General features: G+C 39.3%; 1 protein-coding gene across 1 annotated transcript in view; it reads left to right on the top strand.

Annotated features, from left to right (window-relative positions):
* The window catches only part of CRIM1 (cysteine rich transmembrane BMP regulator 1), a 198,307-nt gene that overhangs the window by 13,369 nt on the left and 165,357 nt on the right, over positions 1-19,581 (top strand). Inside the window, exon 2 of the mRNA XM_086745319.1 lies at positions 534-707. Coding sequence (XP_086601445.1) covers positions 534-707 — 174 coding nt within the window. The remainder of the gene's footprint in view (positions 1-533; positions 708-19,581) is intronic.

Raw genomic sequence — 19,581 nt, 5'->3', positions numbered from 1 at the left:
AGCAGTGCTAGAAAACTCACTTTTGGTTGTATTACAGAATCAAAGGCCTGGCATCTTGCAGTATTTTTGTAGTAAAAAGTTACCTCTGTGGAGTTAATTCTATGTGATGTATTTTTTAATCGGGTTTAAAAATGCTCTTTCGAACTCGATTTTGTTTTCTCTAACAGCTGCAGATTCTGTCCAACATTCTCACTTCCATGATAAATATAACTTCAAGTATCTGTAAAAGTTATTTCAGTTAGAATAAGTCATCTGTACCGTAGCTATGCACTTCCCAGAGACATCATAGTTTTTCCTACAGATGGAAGTAAATAATGCCGGTAGCTGTAGCAAAATGGGCAATAGAACAGCTGCGAAACAACATGGTATTTGGCAAATCCCACAGTTTAGATTAATCCTCTTTTTTGGTAATCTATTATCTTCTGTTTAGCACTATGTTGAACTTGAAGTAAATCCCATTCAATGCCAAAGCAGCTGAATTTGTATACTGCAGCCGAAATCCAATGGTGAGTGAGTTTGTTTGTTTATTTTAGATGAAAACTGGGATGATGATCAGCTTCTTGGATTTGAACCGTGCAATGAAAACCTTATAACAGGTTGTAACATAATCAACGGGAAATGTGAATGTGACACCATTCGGACCTGTAATAATCCATTTGAATTTCCAAGCCGGGATACTTGCCTGTCAGCCTTAAAAAGGATTGAAGGTAAGCACTTCAGTAATTCAAAATTAGTATTTTTTTCTGTGCATTTGATGAAAAGCTAGGATCCTGTTTAATATATTTTAGGATGACTTGGATAATTTCAGATACCTTTGGTCTTACACTTTCCAGAAGACAGCTGTATGTTTTAAAGGAAGATAGGGTTTCGGTAAGCTTGGCCTTCCGAAAGCGTAGGTTTAAGAATGGAAGAAAATAATATTTTGTGCTTTGTGTGTTAGGATGTTTGCAGATTTTTAAGACTAGAACTGTTCTGTTCATAGCTTGTGGTAGCTACCCATGTATCTTTTAGCTGTAAAGCAGTGTGGAAAAATCTCTTTAGATGTATTGATGTGACTGAACTGCGAATAAACACAGTAGATTTTGATAGCAAAGATATAGAAAAAGGAGTAGCTGTTGATTATATAATTTCTTATGTGAATGCACGAATTGCTATTTTGTTTAGGTTTACATAATGTAGCATTACTTTAATGCTTGTGTTTTTCAGTTTCTGTGTTCTTTTGATTGGACTTGCATTAGACCACATATGTTCATGCTTCTGTACACATACGTGATGTTTGTTTCCGTTTGGGTTTTTTTTTGTTTGTTTCTTATGGCTGAACTGGAGATGAGTTGGCTTAAATATATCCAGTTGGAATGAAGTTCTCATGGTGTATTTCTAGGATTTTTTTCAAGAGCTATTGAAGGTTTGATCTCGAGTGCTTTCTATGATGCTTTAATTAGTGTTTACTTTCCAAAGTGTCCAGGAACATGCAGAAGTTGATTAGTGGTGTGAACCTGCTTAAATAGTCTACTTAAACCAATGTTTAAAGTCATATTGTGAAAGTAAATGTATTTATAAGGCTACTAACTATATTTAAAGTTACTATCTTTAAGGAAGTGTGATCTGATGTCATCTGACATATTCCTTTTGCAATAAGAAAATTGTTTTCAAGCTACAGACTTTAAACAAGGAGATCTTGTGAGAAAAATGTAGCTAGTGGAAATGTGTTCATTATCATTGGTCATTATGTTGGCCACTAAAGGCGTGCAAGTGCTTTGTATGTTTTTTCGTGGTTTTTTTAAGTTCTAGGAAGAGGAGAGAGACAATTTCTGTTAGTCTTTTGTTTGTTGATGTAGTGGTAGGCAGTAGCATATGTGGGTTCTTAAGTAACCTTACTCACCGCTTCTTTTTTTGCTTGTGAATGTGTGACTAAGTCTGTGGTAGTTCAGTAGGACTTCTATTGGCATGACAATTCATCCTGTCTTTAACTTGCTGAGAAAATCTGCTGTGGATGCTTTTTTATTTTTTGCAGACTCAGAAGAACTTGACTTAGTTTGTGGAATGGCATAGCTAACACAGGTTGATTCTTTGAGGTCCTTGTGTTCAGCAACTTCCTGTTTCGACTAAATTATCATTTTAATAAGAACAGCATTTCAAGCTTAGCCATGAGGTAACCACATTCTACATGTAAACTGGTATGAGAGTGACAATGCAGTTGTTTTTCAGAGGTGTAATTTTTTTGTTTGTTTATGTGTTTTCTTTTGGGGAGTACAGAGGATGTTCTTTGAAGCTTCAGATTATAGGGCACTAGTAGAAGAATTTAGATCCTGTTGATTTTTAATCCTTTGCAGATAGGAAGGATGGTTGATGCAAGGGATGAAACAACGATGGTACCCTTATAACTGCCAGATTTCTGGTATTTAACTTGAGTATTGTAACAGTCCAGCCTTTACTCATAAGAATGTGAATTTGCATTTGAATCCTCAAACTATTAAACCGTACCACTGAGGAATGTTTGAGGTTAAATCCATCTGTATTTCCTAAGGGAAGGGCAGAAGTCATAGCATAACTTTGATTTGTCTGCATTTGACAGCTGTAGTCAGTCAAATCTGCCTACTGTGTTTTGCACTGGAAATGTTTATTACATCTTTCTCTAACTAGGATTTGGAATTGAATGATAACTGCTTATGGAGAGTTTTTTTTTTTTTAATGCGTTACTTCTTGTTTTGGTAACTAAAATGTATACTTCGCCTTGTACCTAAGCTAATGGAAAAGAATAACATTTTTTTCTCCTTGCCACATCCTTCTTTGGTAAGCAAGCCAAATCTCTTAGGTAGAACGGGATAGCCACTCTGGTGTGTCTGAGCCAGTACTTGCTGTTCAAGTATTTCAGGCTTTCAAAGTTTATAGTCTAAAAGTAGAATTCACCCATTTGGAAAGTCCAACTGAAACATGGCTTAGGGTGTATGCAAGCCAGAGGGCTCTCTGAGCATGTTAAAATAGAGAAATCTTTCAGTTTCCTCAAGGCATTCTAAGTCTTAAACTGTAGTGTCATGTAAAAGGGGTGATTCATAAGATGTGTTAAATATCTCTCATTTAAATTTTCCTGAAATCCAAAGTACTGATGTATACCTCACTCTTTTGGCTTGTCTGAAGATAATAGCAGGAAGATTTGAAACTGATAACTTAAATCTTGAAATACTCTAATAGATACTGCTGCCTTGGAAAGTGAGACCAAGAGAGGGTAATCTAACTTCCTTCTCTTCACCACACTTGATATGGATAATTAAGTACACAGTGTGATTACAAATATGTACGTTGAGCACCTGAATGATTGATACAACATAATCAGAGTTTCTGAAGAAAACTTAAAGAAGAAAAGTACCATCAAAGCAGCTACTTCCATATGTTTTCTACTTTAAGCATACTTACTAAGCAACTGAGATGTTTTATGTTGTTCAGTGACATATGCCACTCTGCAAGATTTTTGATATTCATTGTAAGTTTGTATATCATTCACATGTTGATGAACTTCGTAACACAACTGAAGCAGGGGAAGATAGCTAACTCCATCCTGCTGAGGGGAAAATGAGTCAAGTAGCTTTTCTTCTAATTATGGAAGTAAATGGGAAGAGGGAAGGTCCTATCAAGTGAACTTTTTTGTTTATGGTACTGTTATTAAAAGCACAGCTGCAATAGATTTATAACTTTACAGAGTATTTGACAAATTGGAACCTAGAAAATTAGTACTGTACGATGGCACCTAGAGAAATTTTGGCTCAAGCAATTTCACTAAGGTTGTTTAGCTATGACAAGATATCTTGAGCTATATGAATTCATTTAACTGAGGACCCATTTTTCAGTTTCTTGAGCAGTTGAGGCAAGGCCAGTGGTGCTAGATCAGTGTGGTTTGCTTGCTCTGATTAAAATGAGTTCTGTTGCTTTTCTTTCTTCTTTCTCTTTTTTATTGTCTCTTTTTTTTTATTCTTTTGTTTTGTTGTTTGTGGTTTTTTTTTTTGTTGTTGTTTCCTTGAAAGAAGAAGGGAGGGTGCTATTAAGCTTCTCCAGCCATACCAAGTATACATAGGTCCACGCACAGGACATGATAATGCGTGTAGTAATGTCTAGCATTAGGTGTAGTTGCCAGCTCTATCCACCTGTACAGCTCCCTGAAAGCCACCTTTGCCTGCAGATGTGGAATCTGTTCCATAAATATGACCTGGCAAATAACAAGTATTGGTGAGCTGAAATCTGGAATCCCATTTCCAGATATGAATGTGTATGTGCTAAGGGGCTGGGGCTTTTGCACGTGCTTTGATTTCTTCCTTCTTTTTGTGCTTACACCTTCCCTTTCAAATGCCTCTCTAGTCATCTTCCTTTTTATCTAGTTTGTCTTACACTAAAGCTCTTCAGGCTGTGTGTGGTCTTCCCTTCTGGGCTTGATGTCAGTTCAAGCTTGCTTACTCAGCTAATCCAAAGTTTTCTCTTGTTGGCTTCGTATAGGATCTTTCTTTCCCTACTGGCTCGTGTCTGCTTGCCTTCCTGGGCTCCTCGTATTTTGTTGTACGCTTACCTTTCCCTGCTTCCTTTTCTTGCTTTCTTTCCTGACCTGTTTCATACTGTTTGCACCCCAGTTCACTTAAACAAGCCACATGAGGCGAATAAGACAACCTTATCTGTCCTTCCTTTCCAAAATCAGGCTGCATGGGCTCTAACATCACACTGGTTAGATCTCATTGACAGGACCCGAAAGCCATGTTCTTCATTTTGTCCCCCAAAGTCTTGCACTGGACTGGGGAAGCCTGTAACAAGGAGAGTCTATTTTAATTTCTACTCAAAAACATGTAACTTCTGTAGGGGAGCCAATGTCTATTTGCAAGAAAATACTGAGAGGCTAACGTGGGGTCTCAATATTACAGGTACTAAAGGCAGTTATTGTCCTCACCCCTTGCCCAACGGTTTCCTGAGAAATAGTAGGATTTAGATACATTTGAAAGGATTTGTTTTGTCATAGAACTTGGCGGCTAACTTCTAACTAATCTTCATGTAGGCATACTGCAAATGTTCAGAAACTTGTTACTTGAGTAGGGTATCATATAGCATAAAGCACACTTATGCCTCAGAGGTCTCCCAGCTCCATTGCCAGGCTTAGAGTGCCTGCTTCTCTGCATGAACTGTCAGTAACTTTTCATATAGAAGGTTTGTATGGAGGTCATGAGTCATCGTACTATGAGGAAATGCACACATTTGGGGCTACAAAGAAACTGTATGGAAAAGCTATCGCATACCTTAATAATAATAGGTTCCCGTGTTGGGATTTGTTGTTATTGTTGTTTAAAATGCTTTTGCTTTTGGTTATTGTCTTGATGAGTGGCTGCTCTGATATGGTTCAGGAAATCCTGTGTTCTTGAGCTTAGAAAGCTTGTTTCTTTTCAGGAGACTGCTAATGATGACAGCTTGGTTGAACTTAGACTGCTGGAGTGGACTGTGGAAAATATGGCTAGAGGGTGAAAAGTGATGAGATGCCATCTCTCTGCTGAAGCACAGTAACAGGCAAAAGTCTAATAAGCTGCATCTACACATTCTTGCGGTCATGGTCTGCTAAGAATTAGCTGCAGACAGTACAGGAGAGTCAGTTCTTCAGGCTTTGTGTGAGACACTGAGGACTTGGGGTGAGAGAAGTGAAAGGAATTAATTTTTTTCATCAGGATAGATTTGTAGGGCATTGGTAGGTAGCAGCATCATTGGAAACTTGTGTAGTGCCAGTCCAGTATCTTGAAATCTCACTGAGCATGTGTGAAGAGTCACTAGGAAGTCAGTATCTGAACTGACCCAGCCTCTGTAGTTTCAAAGAGTATATTCCTGTTCTGGAATCTTCTTCTTTCTCTCCCTCTATATTAGACTCTGGCAGCAGTTCAGATAGCAGAGCTTTAAAGAACAGAAACCTAGATGTGTTCTTGAGCCTGCTCCTTCTCCTCTACCAGAGCAGGTCAGGATCTGAGCTTCCATGGTAAGCCCGTGGTAAGGTGGTTGTGCTATGCTGCCTTCCCCCTTTAGAGGCAATGGCAGGTCTTTGGAATGATAGCTATTCTAGCAAGGAACATTTTTTTTTAAGCAGTGAGTTATCTCGTCTTCCGTCTGGGAAGTGAGGGGGAGAGGTCATGGGCCAGAGGCATCCAGTCTTTCACTAGATGGGCTGTACTTTGTGTTGGGATCTCTTCAACTGGATTTACTAAAACTTCAGTCTGCAAATTCTTTCAAAGATGAGCAACTTCCTGGTAGTAGCCTGCTTCTTTAAAGTCTTCTGCAGCAGTGTTTGTTTTGATAATACCAGGTGCTGGTGTGACATGCAGACAAAGGTGTTCTCAAGAGTGTAAGTGCCACCAGCTGTAGCAAAGGGGTGGTTTTTTCCTCTCTTTCAAGTTCTCTTTTTGTACACTTGAGCTCTAAGAGGAAAAATGAATTGGCTTGCGTTGTCACTTCATGCTCTACCAGAAGCATAAGCTTTTTCATGTAAAATTTAAGCCCAGTCTTTTATTCAGTATGTATGTGAAGGATTAAATTTGTATTTTTTGAGGGAAGATGTGATTAATGCTTTGGGTAAATGAACATCCTTCACTTGCATCTTTGTCTGCATGTGAAACCTGCTGCTGATACTAAGTTATTGAAACTCTTACTTTAAAATAACTGCTTCTTGGTTACCTGGCTTGCACCTTTCTGAGCTATTCACTGTTGTCCTTCATAGGTGAAAGGAAAAGACCTTTTGAGTTGCTGGTATCTATTAAGCTGGCTTATTGCAACATACTCCTTGCATCCCATTATTTTTTACATGTAACTGAATAACTTTATACTGGCAAATGTTGCAATACCTGTTAGACCAGTCCTGGAATAACAAATATGAGAAGGTATTTTTATTCTGAATACTTGTTTGGTTGTTGTTAAGTCTGGTTTTTGTGTTAAGCTTCACTTGTGTGGTCTTAATGACTGCAGCTATGTTGAAAAACCAGTACAGAATAAATCCAGCTTTATGCTGAATTAGCAGGCAAGGAGGGGAGTGAAATACTTTCAAATGTGCTTAATCTGATACACTTTCCACTCCTCTTGCATAACAATTAACGTATGTTTTTGCTCAAATAACTGAACTTTGAAGGTTGGCATGTATTTGCAGTAAGGAATGTGATTGTGGCAAAGGTCCAGATTTTACCCTTGAACGTTCTTGTGAGAGCCAAGTAAATGCATTTGAAGGCAAAATTTCACATGAAACACAGGAAAATAGCAGTATAGCTTTCAGGCTTTGTTTCTGAATGCATAGACACAGAAGGAAAAAAAAAACAAAACCCAAAACATTTGATGTGGAAATAGTACAGATGAGGAAGATTGATATCAATTTGAATCCACAAAGAAATCTTCCAAAAACCAAAAGGGAAGAGAACTCGCTCATTAATTGATGAGAGGGTTTTGTGACAGGGGCACATCTGGCAGTGCAGTTGCCTTCACGGTGTAACAGAGTGGTGTTAAAATTGCAGGGCTTGTCACTTTTCTGACTCTAGCTCCTCAGAGGACTGTTCCCTGATCCAAGAAAGTATGATCTTTTTCTAATGTATTGGCTCTTTTAGCGTGTCCTATTTTTAAGATGAGTTGTCACACAGAGAACATCTGTGCCATGAAATTTCAAGCTAACGGTAAGAAAATCTTGCAGAAGTTTCAGAAAGATATCAAAAGGGAAACCTGACTTTCATATTTCTGTATTGATGTGGCTGGATACCTAATTTTAGTCTTAATTAGATTATGAATAATGCTGTTTGTATTAATGGGGAAAGAAATGTATTGCAGAAACTGTTAGGAGGTAAGACTGAAGAAAGAACCCAAAACTGAGCAGCTGGCTTAAAAAAAAAAACCTAGAAGTGTTAGTGACAGAGAAGTTACTTACAATTACAACTAATACTGTATCTTTATACCTCTATTTTTTTTCCTTTCCATTTTATGTAAATATATGGTGTTTCTACTGTGTAATAACTGAGCTCAGTGTCTTTCTGTGCTGCACTTCTTCATGTGAGCTGCTGTGCAGATGCTACCCTTGTCCTTCTTCTACATCCAGATCCCTTTGATGTGTAACGCTGATGGAAAGGGCATGGGATCTTCAATTTGTGACACTTGGGTTTCCTTCAAACTTGCAGTTTCCGTGACTGCTGTGGACAGAAGTGTAACCTCAACTGTAGGTCTTGAGATAGGACTGTGTGACAAATGCATCCTACAAAGCTAGCAATCAGATGTGGATGGTCAAAGCGTGGTTGTTCCTAGAGACAAATGAGCGTTCTTCTTGCCTCTTTCTGTTTCAAATGCTTACCTGCATTCATCTGAAACTGAATGAATACAAGATAAGGTATTGTACATGGAGCCTCTGTAAGAGAAGGAAAAAAACAGGATAGGTATCTTACAGCTGGTAAGTTCAGTGCCTTCCAAATGTTCTTTTCAGTGTTGGCAAGCAGGCTGTGCTGAAGTATGTCCACTTTAACTGTAGTGGCAAGTTAACAGGTTTTAACGAATGCTTGACCTTAACTTCTGTTAAAGTTGGAGAAGAGAGAGGAAACGGAGCAGGTGACTTTTAGCGGAATGCTTCCAGATGCAGTGTTGATTTTAAGGATCAAAAGTTATTTACACGTGACAGAAGAGACCTGAGCAAAGATCTCAAATCGAATGGTGTGTAAACATTACGCTGCTGTTGCAAACTAGCAGGAAGCTGTATTCCTGTGGCACTCGGTGTGCTGGGTCACAGGTCTTGTTTTGACAGGGCAAGTCTTGTTTGGATATATGAAGCATTGATGCTGGCAGAGATAACGGAGTGTTGAATGAATGTATCCAGTGATAGTGGTATCAGTGACATACTGGTCAATACGATAATTTTAATACAATGGTTATGTCTCTATAAACAATGAGGAACAACTTATTGAAAAACAAAGTTTTCTTTTTTTTTTTTTTTGATTGATCACCTCCAGTAGACTTCACAGTTGTCTCTTTAAAAGAATTATATACCACCATTTTGTGATTCTGAATTGTTGTATAGCATGATGACAAACTATTTTAGCTCATTCTCTCTAAATTTAGGCCTTGAAGTATTTTGTGAAGTCTTGTTGCTGTTGTGTTGGTTTTTTTTTTTCTGACTAGAACAAACACTATGCAGCTTCCTTGGCATCAGACTTTTTCTGTACAATAGAATGGAGCATTACCAGCAAAATGTTTGTGTCTGAGATGGGTGGATGGAGACTAGAGTCAAAGCAAGATCCTGTGAATGATCAGAGTTTTGGAGAAACTCTGAAGTTAGACAATCCCTTCCAGAGGATGGAAGGTGGGAGAGGAAAGGAGAAGAACAGTGTTTCTGGAAGTTGGCTCTACTTCAGAGCAGCCTGCAGATAGGATGCTTAATAAGCTTGATTTACCCTGGCAGCTTTTAAGTAGAGCAAGGGTACTTCTATAGCTGTTCCAACCGTACCCTTTTCAAGATGCATGAGAATTTAACTCAGTCCAACTTAAACATTCCAAAAATGTGTATAAGCCCATTTATCTGTGTTCACTACTAGAAGATGAAACACTTCTTTCCCCCCATACTGTATTAATTAGCAAGTGCTTTTGTAATGGCAGATGTCCCCATCACATAATTTGCAAATGTGAAATTCTTGCTCTGTAAGAAAGCAAAATGATTAATATTTGCAATGGAATTGTGATATCAGTGTGATAAGAAAAACAAAATTATTGCCCTACCAAAAAGGTTTGGTTTTTTTAAATTATAGTAATATTTACTGTTCTGTGCATTGACTTATCTAATATGGGACTCTGACATGCCTTTTCACTTTTTTTTTTTTTTTTTTTTTCCCCCCTGCTGGTAAATACAGGGGAGTTTTAATTGCTGGTCAGACTTTTGGGGTCTAGCTGACCTCCTGCTCCCATCATCTTTAACCCAAGGTTCTGCTCAGCACTGCTGCTGGCAGTGGTGCTGATCTGCAGGGAACGAGTCTCTAGTTCGTTTCCACATTCAGCAGAAGTATATCAAAGTCTTCAGTGTAATAACCTCTGAAAAATAATGTTGTAAGTAGGATTCTGTCCTAGATCTATCATAGGGTTTTGCATTGTGCACTCGCGCTGCTTGCTTCGTTGGTTAGTCTGTTGTAGTGTACAGTGCGAATCATTTCAAGTGGAAGACCTGGCCTGCTTCTGTTACTCTGCCTTCATCCAATTGCTGTTACCCACTTTCAACAACCTTGGGAATGGGATATTTAGTCTGGGACCATTTTCTTTGCTAGAAATGGCAAAGTTTTTTCTTCTGTGTCAAGTGAACACCTCATCAGGTCAGGCTGTGAGGCACTTCTCTAGGAAACTCCCCTTTCAATTGTTACTGGGTGTGGTTGTTTTCTGATAGAGGTACACCTTCAGAGAAGAGTTCTGCTATGAAAACAATTAAGAATAACATCTGAATCTCTTCAGACGTATGGCCAACTGCTTCCTATCTTCCTACGGGGTTGGGTAGATTTTTTTTTTTTAAGGGGACTTTGCATTAATAACATTTCTTCTCCAGATTATCAGTCTTTATTAATTTAGTAGCATTACATCTGGCTGATGTTATGTGACAAATACGTAGTCTACCCTTTTTTAAAAAAAAAAGTGGGAGTCGTGTGCAAAACTATTTCAGGTTTTCTTGTAGCTATGACTGCTTCAATCTAACAGCCTGTCAGTGCTAGATTACAGCTAGATCTAATGATTTAGGTAGAAAGCTTTGTTTTGAGTTTATTACTCCTGTTTGTCTGTTACTCTGCCTGTGTGGGTTCAATATGAGCAAGCGTTGCTTGATTGCACCCTCTTGCTCCCCAGAAAACTACCTACATAAAACTTTGTTATAAGTTCCTCTTACAAAGACCTCAGAAAAATTTCTCGCCCTATCCTAGAGTCTTAGCAGGGATACAGCTCTCGGTGTAAACAGAAGTCCATATGTCTGTTTAAGGGAATGGAAAGTACCTCATTGTAAATGGGCTTTTTGGGACTCAGTTCTACCTTTCCTGGTGGCTCTGCAGTGAGGTTATTCTGATCTGACTGTAGCTGGTACGTGTGTGCCCTCTGTGGATGCTCAAAAATAAAATGCCTGCTCTCCGAGTGTTGAGGCATCTGTCTGTTCACTGTCGATAAATTTTGGGCACATGTTTGTGCCTCTGGTTATGGAGAAAGGATTCGTCTACACAAATGCTTGGGGAGAGGATGGGTGTTCTATAGGTGAAACACTGACCTCGAGGTTCAATGGCTTTCTCAAAAAACCAAACAAACAAAATCAAACGCACAAACAAACAAACCCAACCCCAACCAAAGGCATTTTTAGCCCTAGTGCCGACGAGTGATAGCTCTACCCCCTCCTGAATTCCCGTGTGTGTTCTCTTCACTCTTGTTCTAGGTTCCCTCAACTGTTCTGTACTCAAAGCATTTTTTAAAAATCTTGCTGTTCAAATCCAGGAAAACTTCCTTCCTCATTCATCGAGTAACTTACATGACATATATTAAATAACTTATCCAGAATCATCTATGTTATGTCAGCTTATGTTAAAAGGTGCAAATTCTGCCTTTCTGTCCAGAAGAGGTAAAGCTTTCACTAACTCTTAGCTTCAGTTAGGAAGAGAACAAATAGTGCTTTTGTATGAGCAACTTTTTTCTTGAGACATGTAAAAATTGTTGTCATAGTGACAAACCAATCGAAATAATTTAAGGTGCTAGAATTTAAATGACTTGTCAGATACATATGCCAGAATCGCAGCTTCGATAAATGAATGCACTAATATGTCAAATGTTAAACATGTTTGGCACTAGCTTATAACTCTAGAAGGGCAAAGAAAACACTCTCTTGATTTAAAACAAGCAAACATAAAAAATGAAAACCCCAAACTGGAAACGCAGATCTGCTTTTGACCTCTGGCTAGGAGATGCAGTCGCATACAGCAGCGGAGGAAATGCCTGACATTCTAGCCATCTGAGCTGGGGCTTCCAGCTCTTTGGCACACTTGCGTGTGTAGATCTGATGTTTTTTTCCTCTCAGTTGTCATTGCAGACTTCTTGTAGAAGTGGATAAGGGACAGAGTAATGCCAAAAGCAACATGTTTCATCTTTATGCTTTGGGTCTTTCTGTAATATGTATTAATTGCTTTGTAAGAGTTTGGCACACAAATTCCTAATCTCTTGTATATTTTTAGAAGCCACGTCAGAATATTAGTATTAAGTTTTTTACAACTCGAGCAGAAATACCACCTTTTTAAGAAGCCAATCTGGATGCTTCTGAAGAAAACCACTTCAAACATCAAAAATTGTCCAATAAACTTGTGACTCATATACCATAGTGGAACGATGACTAGAAAACAAGATGTAAAATGAAATGTCTGTTAAACAAAATTTTCCAATTGCTGTGCTGTTACAGTTTATGGGCAGTGTGGATGTTCCTTACCTGGACGGATCACGTGTGATGGAAAACTAAAATAGCAGTATTGATGCTGCTGCTTTTCAGGAGTCTTGCACTTCATAGTGCCACATCAGCCACAGAGTTAGAGCGTATACGTTGGTCTGTGACACTGTTGTAAGCACCCAGTCCTTACCTGCCCTCTGTATGCGGGCCACTGCTTGCTGCTTCCAGCTTGCAGTAACTGGTTGCCTTCTGCTGGGGCTTTGATGTCCTGCAAAGTAGGCAGACTGGGTAGAAGGACAAACAGCTTGAGCCTGGAACTTGCCTGCTAGAGTTAGAGTGCTGCTGGGAACTAAGTGCGGTTTTTCTACTTGAACTGGATCTGTCCATAAACAAGGTAGTAGCAGCCTGAGAAGTCATGAATAAGAAGAGCAGAGTAAGGCAGGACTCTTCGTCCCATCTTTCCTAGAGGCTGAAAACATTAAGGGAGCCAAGCAAGATCAAACTGGGGGGGGGCGGGGATGAAATTTTTTTTTTTTTTTTTTTCTCCCAGACATCTCCTCCTAGTGTTGGAGAGTTAAAATGCTTAACAGATTAGTCTGCTAGTGTTGTTCCTTGTGTGACATTAGGTGTGTTAAAGAAGAAATTGAGGACTTGAGAAAGTGGAATTTTGGGAGAATGTACAAGTAAGTGAGGGTGGATGGGACTTGGATCATGACTTGAGTGCCATACCTGGTTAGTAGGGCTCCATTCATTGTAAAGAAACAGGTGAACTGACTGATTCACTAGTAGGTCTGGAACTCTTGGAAAACATGATATGCATACTGTCTAATGAACGAGTCTGAAGCACAGCTCTACAGATTCATAGAAATGAGGGGAGGAGGAAATTGTTGCCCTTCTCAACACATAAAGTGTGCTATTTTAGGACTTTTTATTCCTGCATAAAGTTATTCTAACTTTATCAATATTTTTTTTAAAGTATATTTTCTTAGTATTTTTCAAAACTCTGTAGCGTGTTACTGAGATTGCTCAACCAGGTCTGTAGGAGCTGAGACAGTATAAAGGTATGATACACACTGATACTGCATAAAAGCAATTTACTGGCTCCTGTGCCATTCTGCCTGAGCAAACTGTTTACTGAAATTAGACATAAATGAGGACTCTGGTTAACCTCTAATTAGCAATCCCTTATGAGGTTTGTCCTGTGTGAGGGGCTGTGGTTTACTACTGTACTCTGAAGGTGCCTGAGGTTGCAGCTGAGTTTCAACAGAGCTGTTCAGTACTAATGTGAAGTGAGATTAAGTGAAACCTGAAAACTGAGATAAAGATGAATCTTCACGGTAACATATCCCTAACTTCTTTTGAATGATGTGGTGATGTTCCAGTAATGTGAGTAGCTTTCTCCACCTAGAGTAGAGCATGAATGCTTGCTGTAAGAAAGCCTCATGCTTTCTATGTGGAGCCACTGTTCATCTGGTTCAGGAGGCTGCAGACAGAAGCAATCTGCGTCTGGCTCTTACTCGCAGTCCTACATTTGTGAAGTATTGCTTTGCCAACATGCTTATTCCAGCAATCTCTGCTTCCCTTCTCAATCCCAGGAGCTATTGCTGTGAAAGCTAGCAGCTTGTTGACAAGGGAAAGAGAGCTTTGCTTCCTAGCAGAAATCTAGTCTGTCTTTACAGCTGCAGTCCACAAAGCTCATCACGGAGTGATCAGACATGGTTTCACATCAAGGTACACGTACACCTCTTTTAATCACTGTGGTAGTTCCTACATGCTTTTTTACAGCTATACCTTACACAGCTGAAATTCAAATTTGTGGAATACAGAGCAAGAAATGAAACTTGATGAAACCTTCTCCTTTTATTTTCTGATAAAAATCCAGCAGAGATCTGTGAATCATTGCTAGCTCTGCAGTACTGGCTCACCTGTGGTCTCTTATGGCAGATGTTCCCTTTTCTGTTTGGTTGGTTGGGTTTTTTGGGTGTTTTTTTGTTGTTGTTGTTTTTTTTTTTTTTTTGTTTTCCCTTATTCTTCTTCCCTACCCCTTAAGGGGGAAAACTGCCATAGACTACTGCTGAGGAGCTTTGAGGGAGAGTGCAAGTATTCCAAGGAAAAAACTTGAGGAGGCAAAGGAAAAATGTGAAAAGGGTAGGACTTGCAGCTGTATAGTGCTTGTGATCTTAGGTTTGGGGGTTTTGTGGTTGGGGGTGGGGTGGTGTTTTGTTTTGTGAAGAGGGTTTTTTTTGTTTGTTTTGGGTTTTGGTGGTGGGGTTTTTTTGTTGTTTTGTTTGGGGTTTTTTTGTTTTGTTTTGTTTTTTTTTCCCCTTCACTGAAACTAAAATATCCAAACCCATCTGTTATTTACTAAGCAGTCTCTAGTAGATGTAGCCCAGAAGTGCTCCTGGCTTACCACAGTTACAAAAGTTGACAAATGGGGGCTGGAACCTAAGGCATCTGTGAGGGTATAGCCTAGTAAAAATATGAGATCACTTCAAATTATATTGTTGATACTCTCATGGAGGAAGTATCTGTCTTATATGGAAAAGGGTTGTTTGTTACCTGGCTATGTCTGTGTGAGGTGTATTCTCTGCATGTGTCTTTGATAAGGTTTTCTTTTTTTTTCTTTAAAAAAAAAAACCCAAACAAACAGGAAAAAAAAAAAAACCCAAAGATGTGATATGCTGCTCTGTGCTTTGTAGTCTGATGGTTTGGACCGATCCTGACTAAGTAGAATGAGTGATACTTCCTTTCTCATCTGTGTTTTGTGTAAACAAAGCCTGACCTAGTTTAGGCATTAAAGTGCTTCTGGCTTTGAATCCTAAGTGGGAAAGGGGGCTTTTGAGTTTATGGCCTGGCAAAAAAGGGTGGTTTCTGCTAGCCGCTTGCCTCAAGGAGTTCCTGTTCCTCTATGTCCCTGTCCCTCTTGCCTTGACATGACATGCTGTGGGTCCATGCTGTGAACTGGGCAGGGGAATCCCTTGAGCTGTTGAGATCGACAAAGATTTGTTATTGACAAACTGTGATGCAGACGGTGTCATGAGGAAATGAGGCTTTTATCTTTCTGCTGCTTTTGTCTCGCAGTCTCTGCCTTTCCATGTTTCCTGCCCATGATTACTTTTGAGATTTTTCAGATTGCAGCAGGTACGATAAATGGATAGGGATCTCAAAGATGACATAATACTGCAAGTACTGAAGATGGGCAGCTGGCTGTGAGAGACGCTATATAAAATGTCAATAACTTCAATGCTAGGCAGCAGAGAACCTACAGGAGCTGCAGGAAGGATGAAAAAATATGCTGTGAGTATCCAACAGCTAGAAAAGCTTCAGCTGAAACTCTTGTTATCTTGGGCACTACAGAATGCAATTCAGGCTTGGTAACTTCAATGCTACTGAAACCATTTCTTCTCTGTTCTGTTCTGTGCTGGCAAATGATTCCAGTTAGAATTTTTTTTTTTTAAATAAAGGTAACAGTAATATGGTAGAAACAATAATTTGAGGCTCTAGATGCCACTAGGTGGCAGAACCCCTGCATCCTTTCTGTGGATGTCTTTTTCTGTGTCTTGATTCTTCATCTGAATATACTGAAAATACTTTTAATCTATAGCGTAGTGAGAGTAGACATCAGTAAGGATGCTTAGATGCTATGCTAATAGGGCTCATGTTGGTCGTTGTTGTGGGGAATGTGCAGGGCTTTCAACACTCTATATCCTTTATTGTTCAGACTTCTACCCCTTCTGAAAAGCCTGCTACTCAAAGCAGTTGCCTGCATTTAGTTGTGTTTAGGTGTCAACACATGACTCTTTTCTTTCCCTGTCTTTTAGTTCTATTGTTAATAGATCAGAAATGAGGAGCTGTCAAAGTGATGTTTAAGAGGAATGCATTGTAAGGACTGGGCAGTGGTAGGGGCGCAGAGGTGGTGAATTTAACCTGTGGTGGAATGCATGATTTTTGATTGCTGGAAGCTTCCAGTGTTGTGGAGTGACTCATTTCTGTTGATGAGATGTTTGCAGCTGAATAAAATTACCACTTGGAAACAAATGTACCTTGAAGCAATACCTCTTAATGACTATCTTTAAGATTCCTCTTCTCTTAGTGCTAGTCTTCAGTTGCAATGTGCTTGTCATCCACTCAATGTGGGAAATTATTTTAGCTTCATTTTATTGCTGTTTTGACTTACAGAGCAGCTGGGGAGGTAGCTGAAAACAGCCCAAGAATAGGGTCATTCCCTGCCTGCATTTACTAGTAGAGGGCTGTCCAGGTTCTGGGTGTGGGGCCATGATAAATCCTGCAGTTGTTATTGTATGTGTGCATTTTATAGTATTTGGGGTACAGTCCTCATCTTCCATTCAGGGATACACTGGGACTAAGCCAGAAGACATCTATATCCTTGTGATCTACTTCATGAGTATACCAGCTCTTCTAACGAAGACCTTGATTGGTGGATGCCAAGTAGCAAGTCTGATAAATACTGAGTGACAAATCTAAAAGCAACAGTATGGTTTTCTTTCTGTAGGTGCTGTATTTTAGGAACATACTCTAGATATTTAAGTTAGAGTATTAATACTGGTTAAAATGGAAGTGTCAGATTTCAAAGCAACTTGATTAAGGTTTTCGAAAGGAGTTTATAAGAATTACTTATTGGGGTGTGATGCCCCCTCTGAATTTTGTCTACAGTTGATACTTTACTACAACAGGGCAGTTTAATACCAATACTTTTGTTTGCCTGTGAAGAAATAGGAAGGGATGCCAGTTTATTTGGTTTGTTGGGTATCTGATGGTTGGTTTATGACTTTATTTTGCAGTTCTGGGATAATCACATGAATGAGAATGCCCTTTTGAATGTAGCATCTTGGAGGAATTGTACAAGTCTCTTATTTTTCAAGAAGTCCAAATAAAAGTTCATATGCAAAAGGTTTCTCCCCACTTCTAACTTTCTTCCAGTGCTACAGTGAGCTGTGCACAACCTTCTTGCCCCTTCACCTTTCTAACACGTCCACCCTGCCTACTCTTAACCATCTTTTCCGCAGCTCCCCTACATGAAATCAGTCCTCTCTTCTGATGATCTTGTGCATGCCCGTGCCTTATGGACACCTCATTCTTCACTTCATCCTCTGTGGATCTGCTCTGAGCAGCTGATCAGGAAATGCAAGTGCTGTTGCAGCCACTGTCCAGCTCTGCAGTATCACTTTCAGATGTGATACGGATGTTTGGGAACATGCTTTAGGTGGTGTTGGGTGTAACTCTCATTCTAGTCTGGACAGTATTCGTTTGGTTTTGTTTTCTTTTTTTAAGAAAAAGTCTTAGGCTGTCAAATGTAGGCAATGTGGCCTACCTTGAAAAGCTCTTTATTGGTATGGATATCTGAAGCTGGCTTGTCTTGACCATTCCTTTAAAATTATTAGTGTTTGACTTAAGAGTCTTTGTGGAATGTGTAAGGGAACACTGAAGTACTGCAAAGCCAAAAAATAGAGTAGTTTGCAGGAAGGTGCTACTTTGGCTGTAGGCTTGTTTATCATAGGAAGATAAGTTAAAGTCAAGTCCCCCAAATACTGAAAAGTCAGCTGTTTTAATATAAATGTATTTTTAAAAATACACTGCACTGACAGAACTGCCTGAAGCATCTTGGTGTTCAGAATTATATGTATGGTTTCTCTCGTTTCCTGTTCCTGTCATCCAGCTCCTTATAGCGGCCACCTGCAAACCAGTACCACAGAGGTCATTCAGCAGCCTTTATTTATGGTGTAAAAGCTATGGGTATTTATGCATAATATAGACCTAGTTTTGAGTTTATATCTAATATATGCCTTCAGTTCTTCACTGGAAGTTACTACTTTCCTACTCGTATAGCATTTCGAAGATGATATATCTTGAAAGTTTGAGGAGGTTGGTTGTTGTGGTGATAGCAATTTGAATAGCAAAAGTTTGTTGTGTTTTGGTATTTTTGGGTGGTTTTTTTGTTTGTTTTAATTAGAACTTGACATTTCTTTAAAACTGTGTGTAGAAAGCAGTCTTTCTTTCATAAAGAATGTGTTAACTCTGTGCTTTCTTGTGCCATATTGAAAATAGCTGTGGCTGGACCTTGGCAACTTGAGAGCTCTGATACGCAAGATGTGTGATGCCTGGTGAATCTTAATACTGTCATTTAAGGCAGTACACAGTCTGACTTACTAAACTGGTGATGAAAGCAAGTTTGTACTAAGCAGATGAACTGTGAGCAAGAGTGATGCCTGGAGGTAACATCCCAATTTTGTAGACTGTTTTGAAGTGATGATGATTTCTGATGAAGCTATTGTAGTGATGTAGAGAGAGAATAAGTTAAGCAAACCTTGGTAGCCCTCTGGGTGCTGAAGAGTTCAGAGTCCCAAAGCATATAGTGTTAGTAAAGGGGATTACTGGAAAAAAAAAAATGTCGTGGGCATGTAGAGACACTGAAATACTATTTTACTGATAATACTCTGAATAAGATTCAAAAGATAGCTGTGGAGTATATGTTCAGAGAAGCAGTATTAGAGATAAAAGTGTGTTTCCGTCCTGTTGATGAGAGGATGACTAACGTGGAAGAGATCTCCTTTGTGGCCAAGGTCTTGTGTGGGGTCTTGATGGGTTTTTGTGTGTTTAGAGGGGGAAGCTAGAAATCCACAGTGACGGGAAAAATACCTTGTCCTATGAGTGTTCAGTTACATTATGCCTTTGTTTCGGAGTGTGTGAAACACTATGATGTCTGCCAGGGAGACTGGAAGATGTGCTTGCTTGAGAGGGGCTTAGCTTTAAAACACTGTTTTGTTGTGATGTGAGAGGTAGTACTGAGACTGTATGAGTGCAGTGGGCTTTATTAGAAAAGATGTTTCTGAATTCCTGAAATGATGATGATCCTTTAGTTGTTCTGAAACGAGAGACAGAGAAGACTGACAGTGCGGGTTTGTATGTCCAGATTGTGGCTGTGGTCTTGTCAGCATGGGGAGAAAAGAAATCAGATAAGTTTCCTACCAGCTTTTGTATGAAGAAGTTTAATTTCAACCTTGCAATTCTTTTTCTAGCTCACAGTAGACATAATTGCTGACTGGGATGTATGTGTGTTCATTCTGCAGTATAGCTTGGTGTGGGATATTCTTTTTCTGTTTACTTATGAGAGTGCCTTTGGCGAGCAATACACTGGTCTTTCATTTCTT

The sequence above is a fragment of the Chlamydotis macqueenii genome, chromosome 3 (genome assembly GCF_036417535.1).
Source record: "Chlamydotis macqueenii isolate bChlMac1 chromosome 3, bChlMac1.mat, whole genome shotgun sequence".
In the NCBI taxonomy this organism is placed as follows: domain Eukaryota; kingdom Metazoa; phylum Chordata; class Aves; order Otidiformes; family Otididae; genus Chlamydotis; species Chlamydotis macqueenii.
This window is presented reverse-complemented; position numbering and strand designations above follow the sequence as displayed.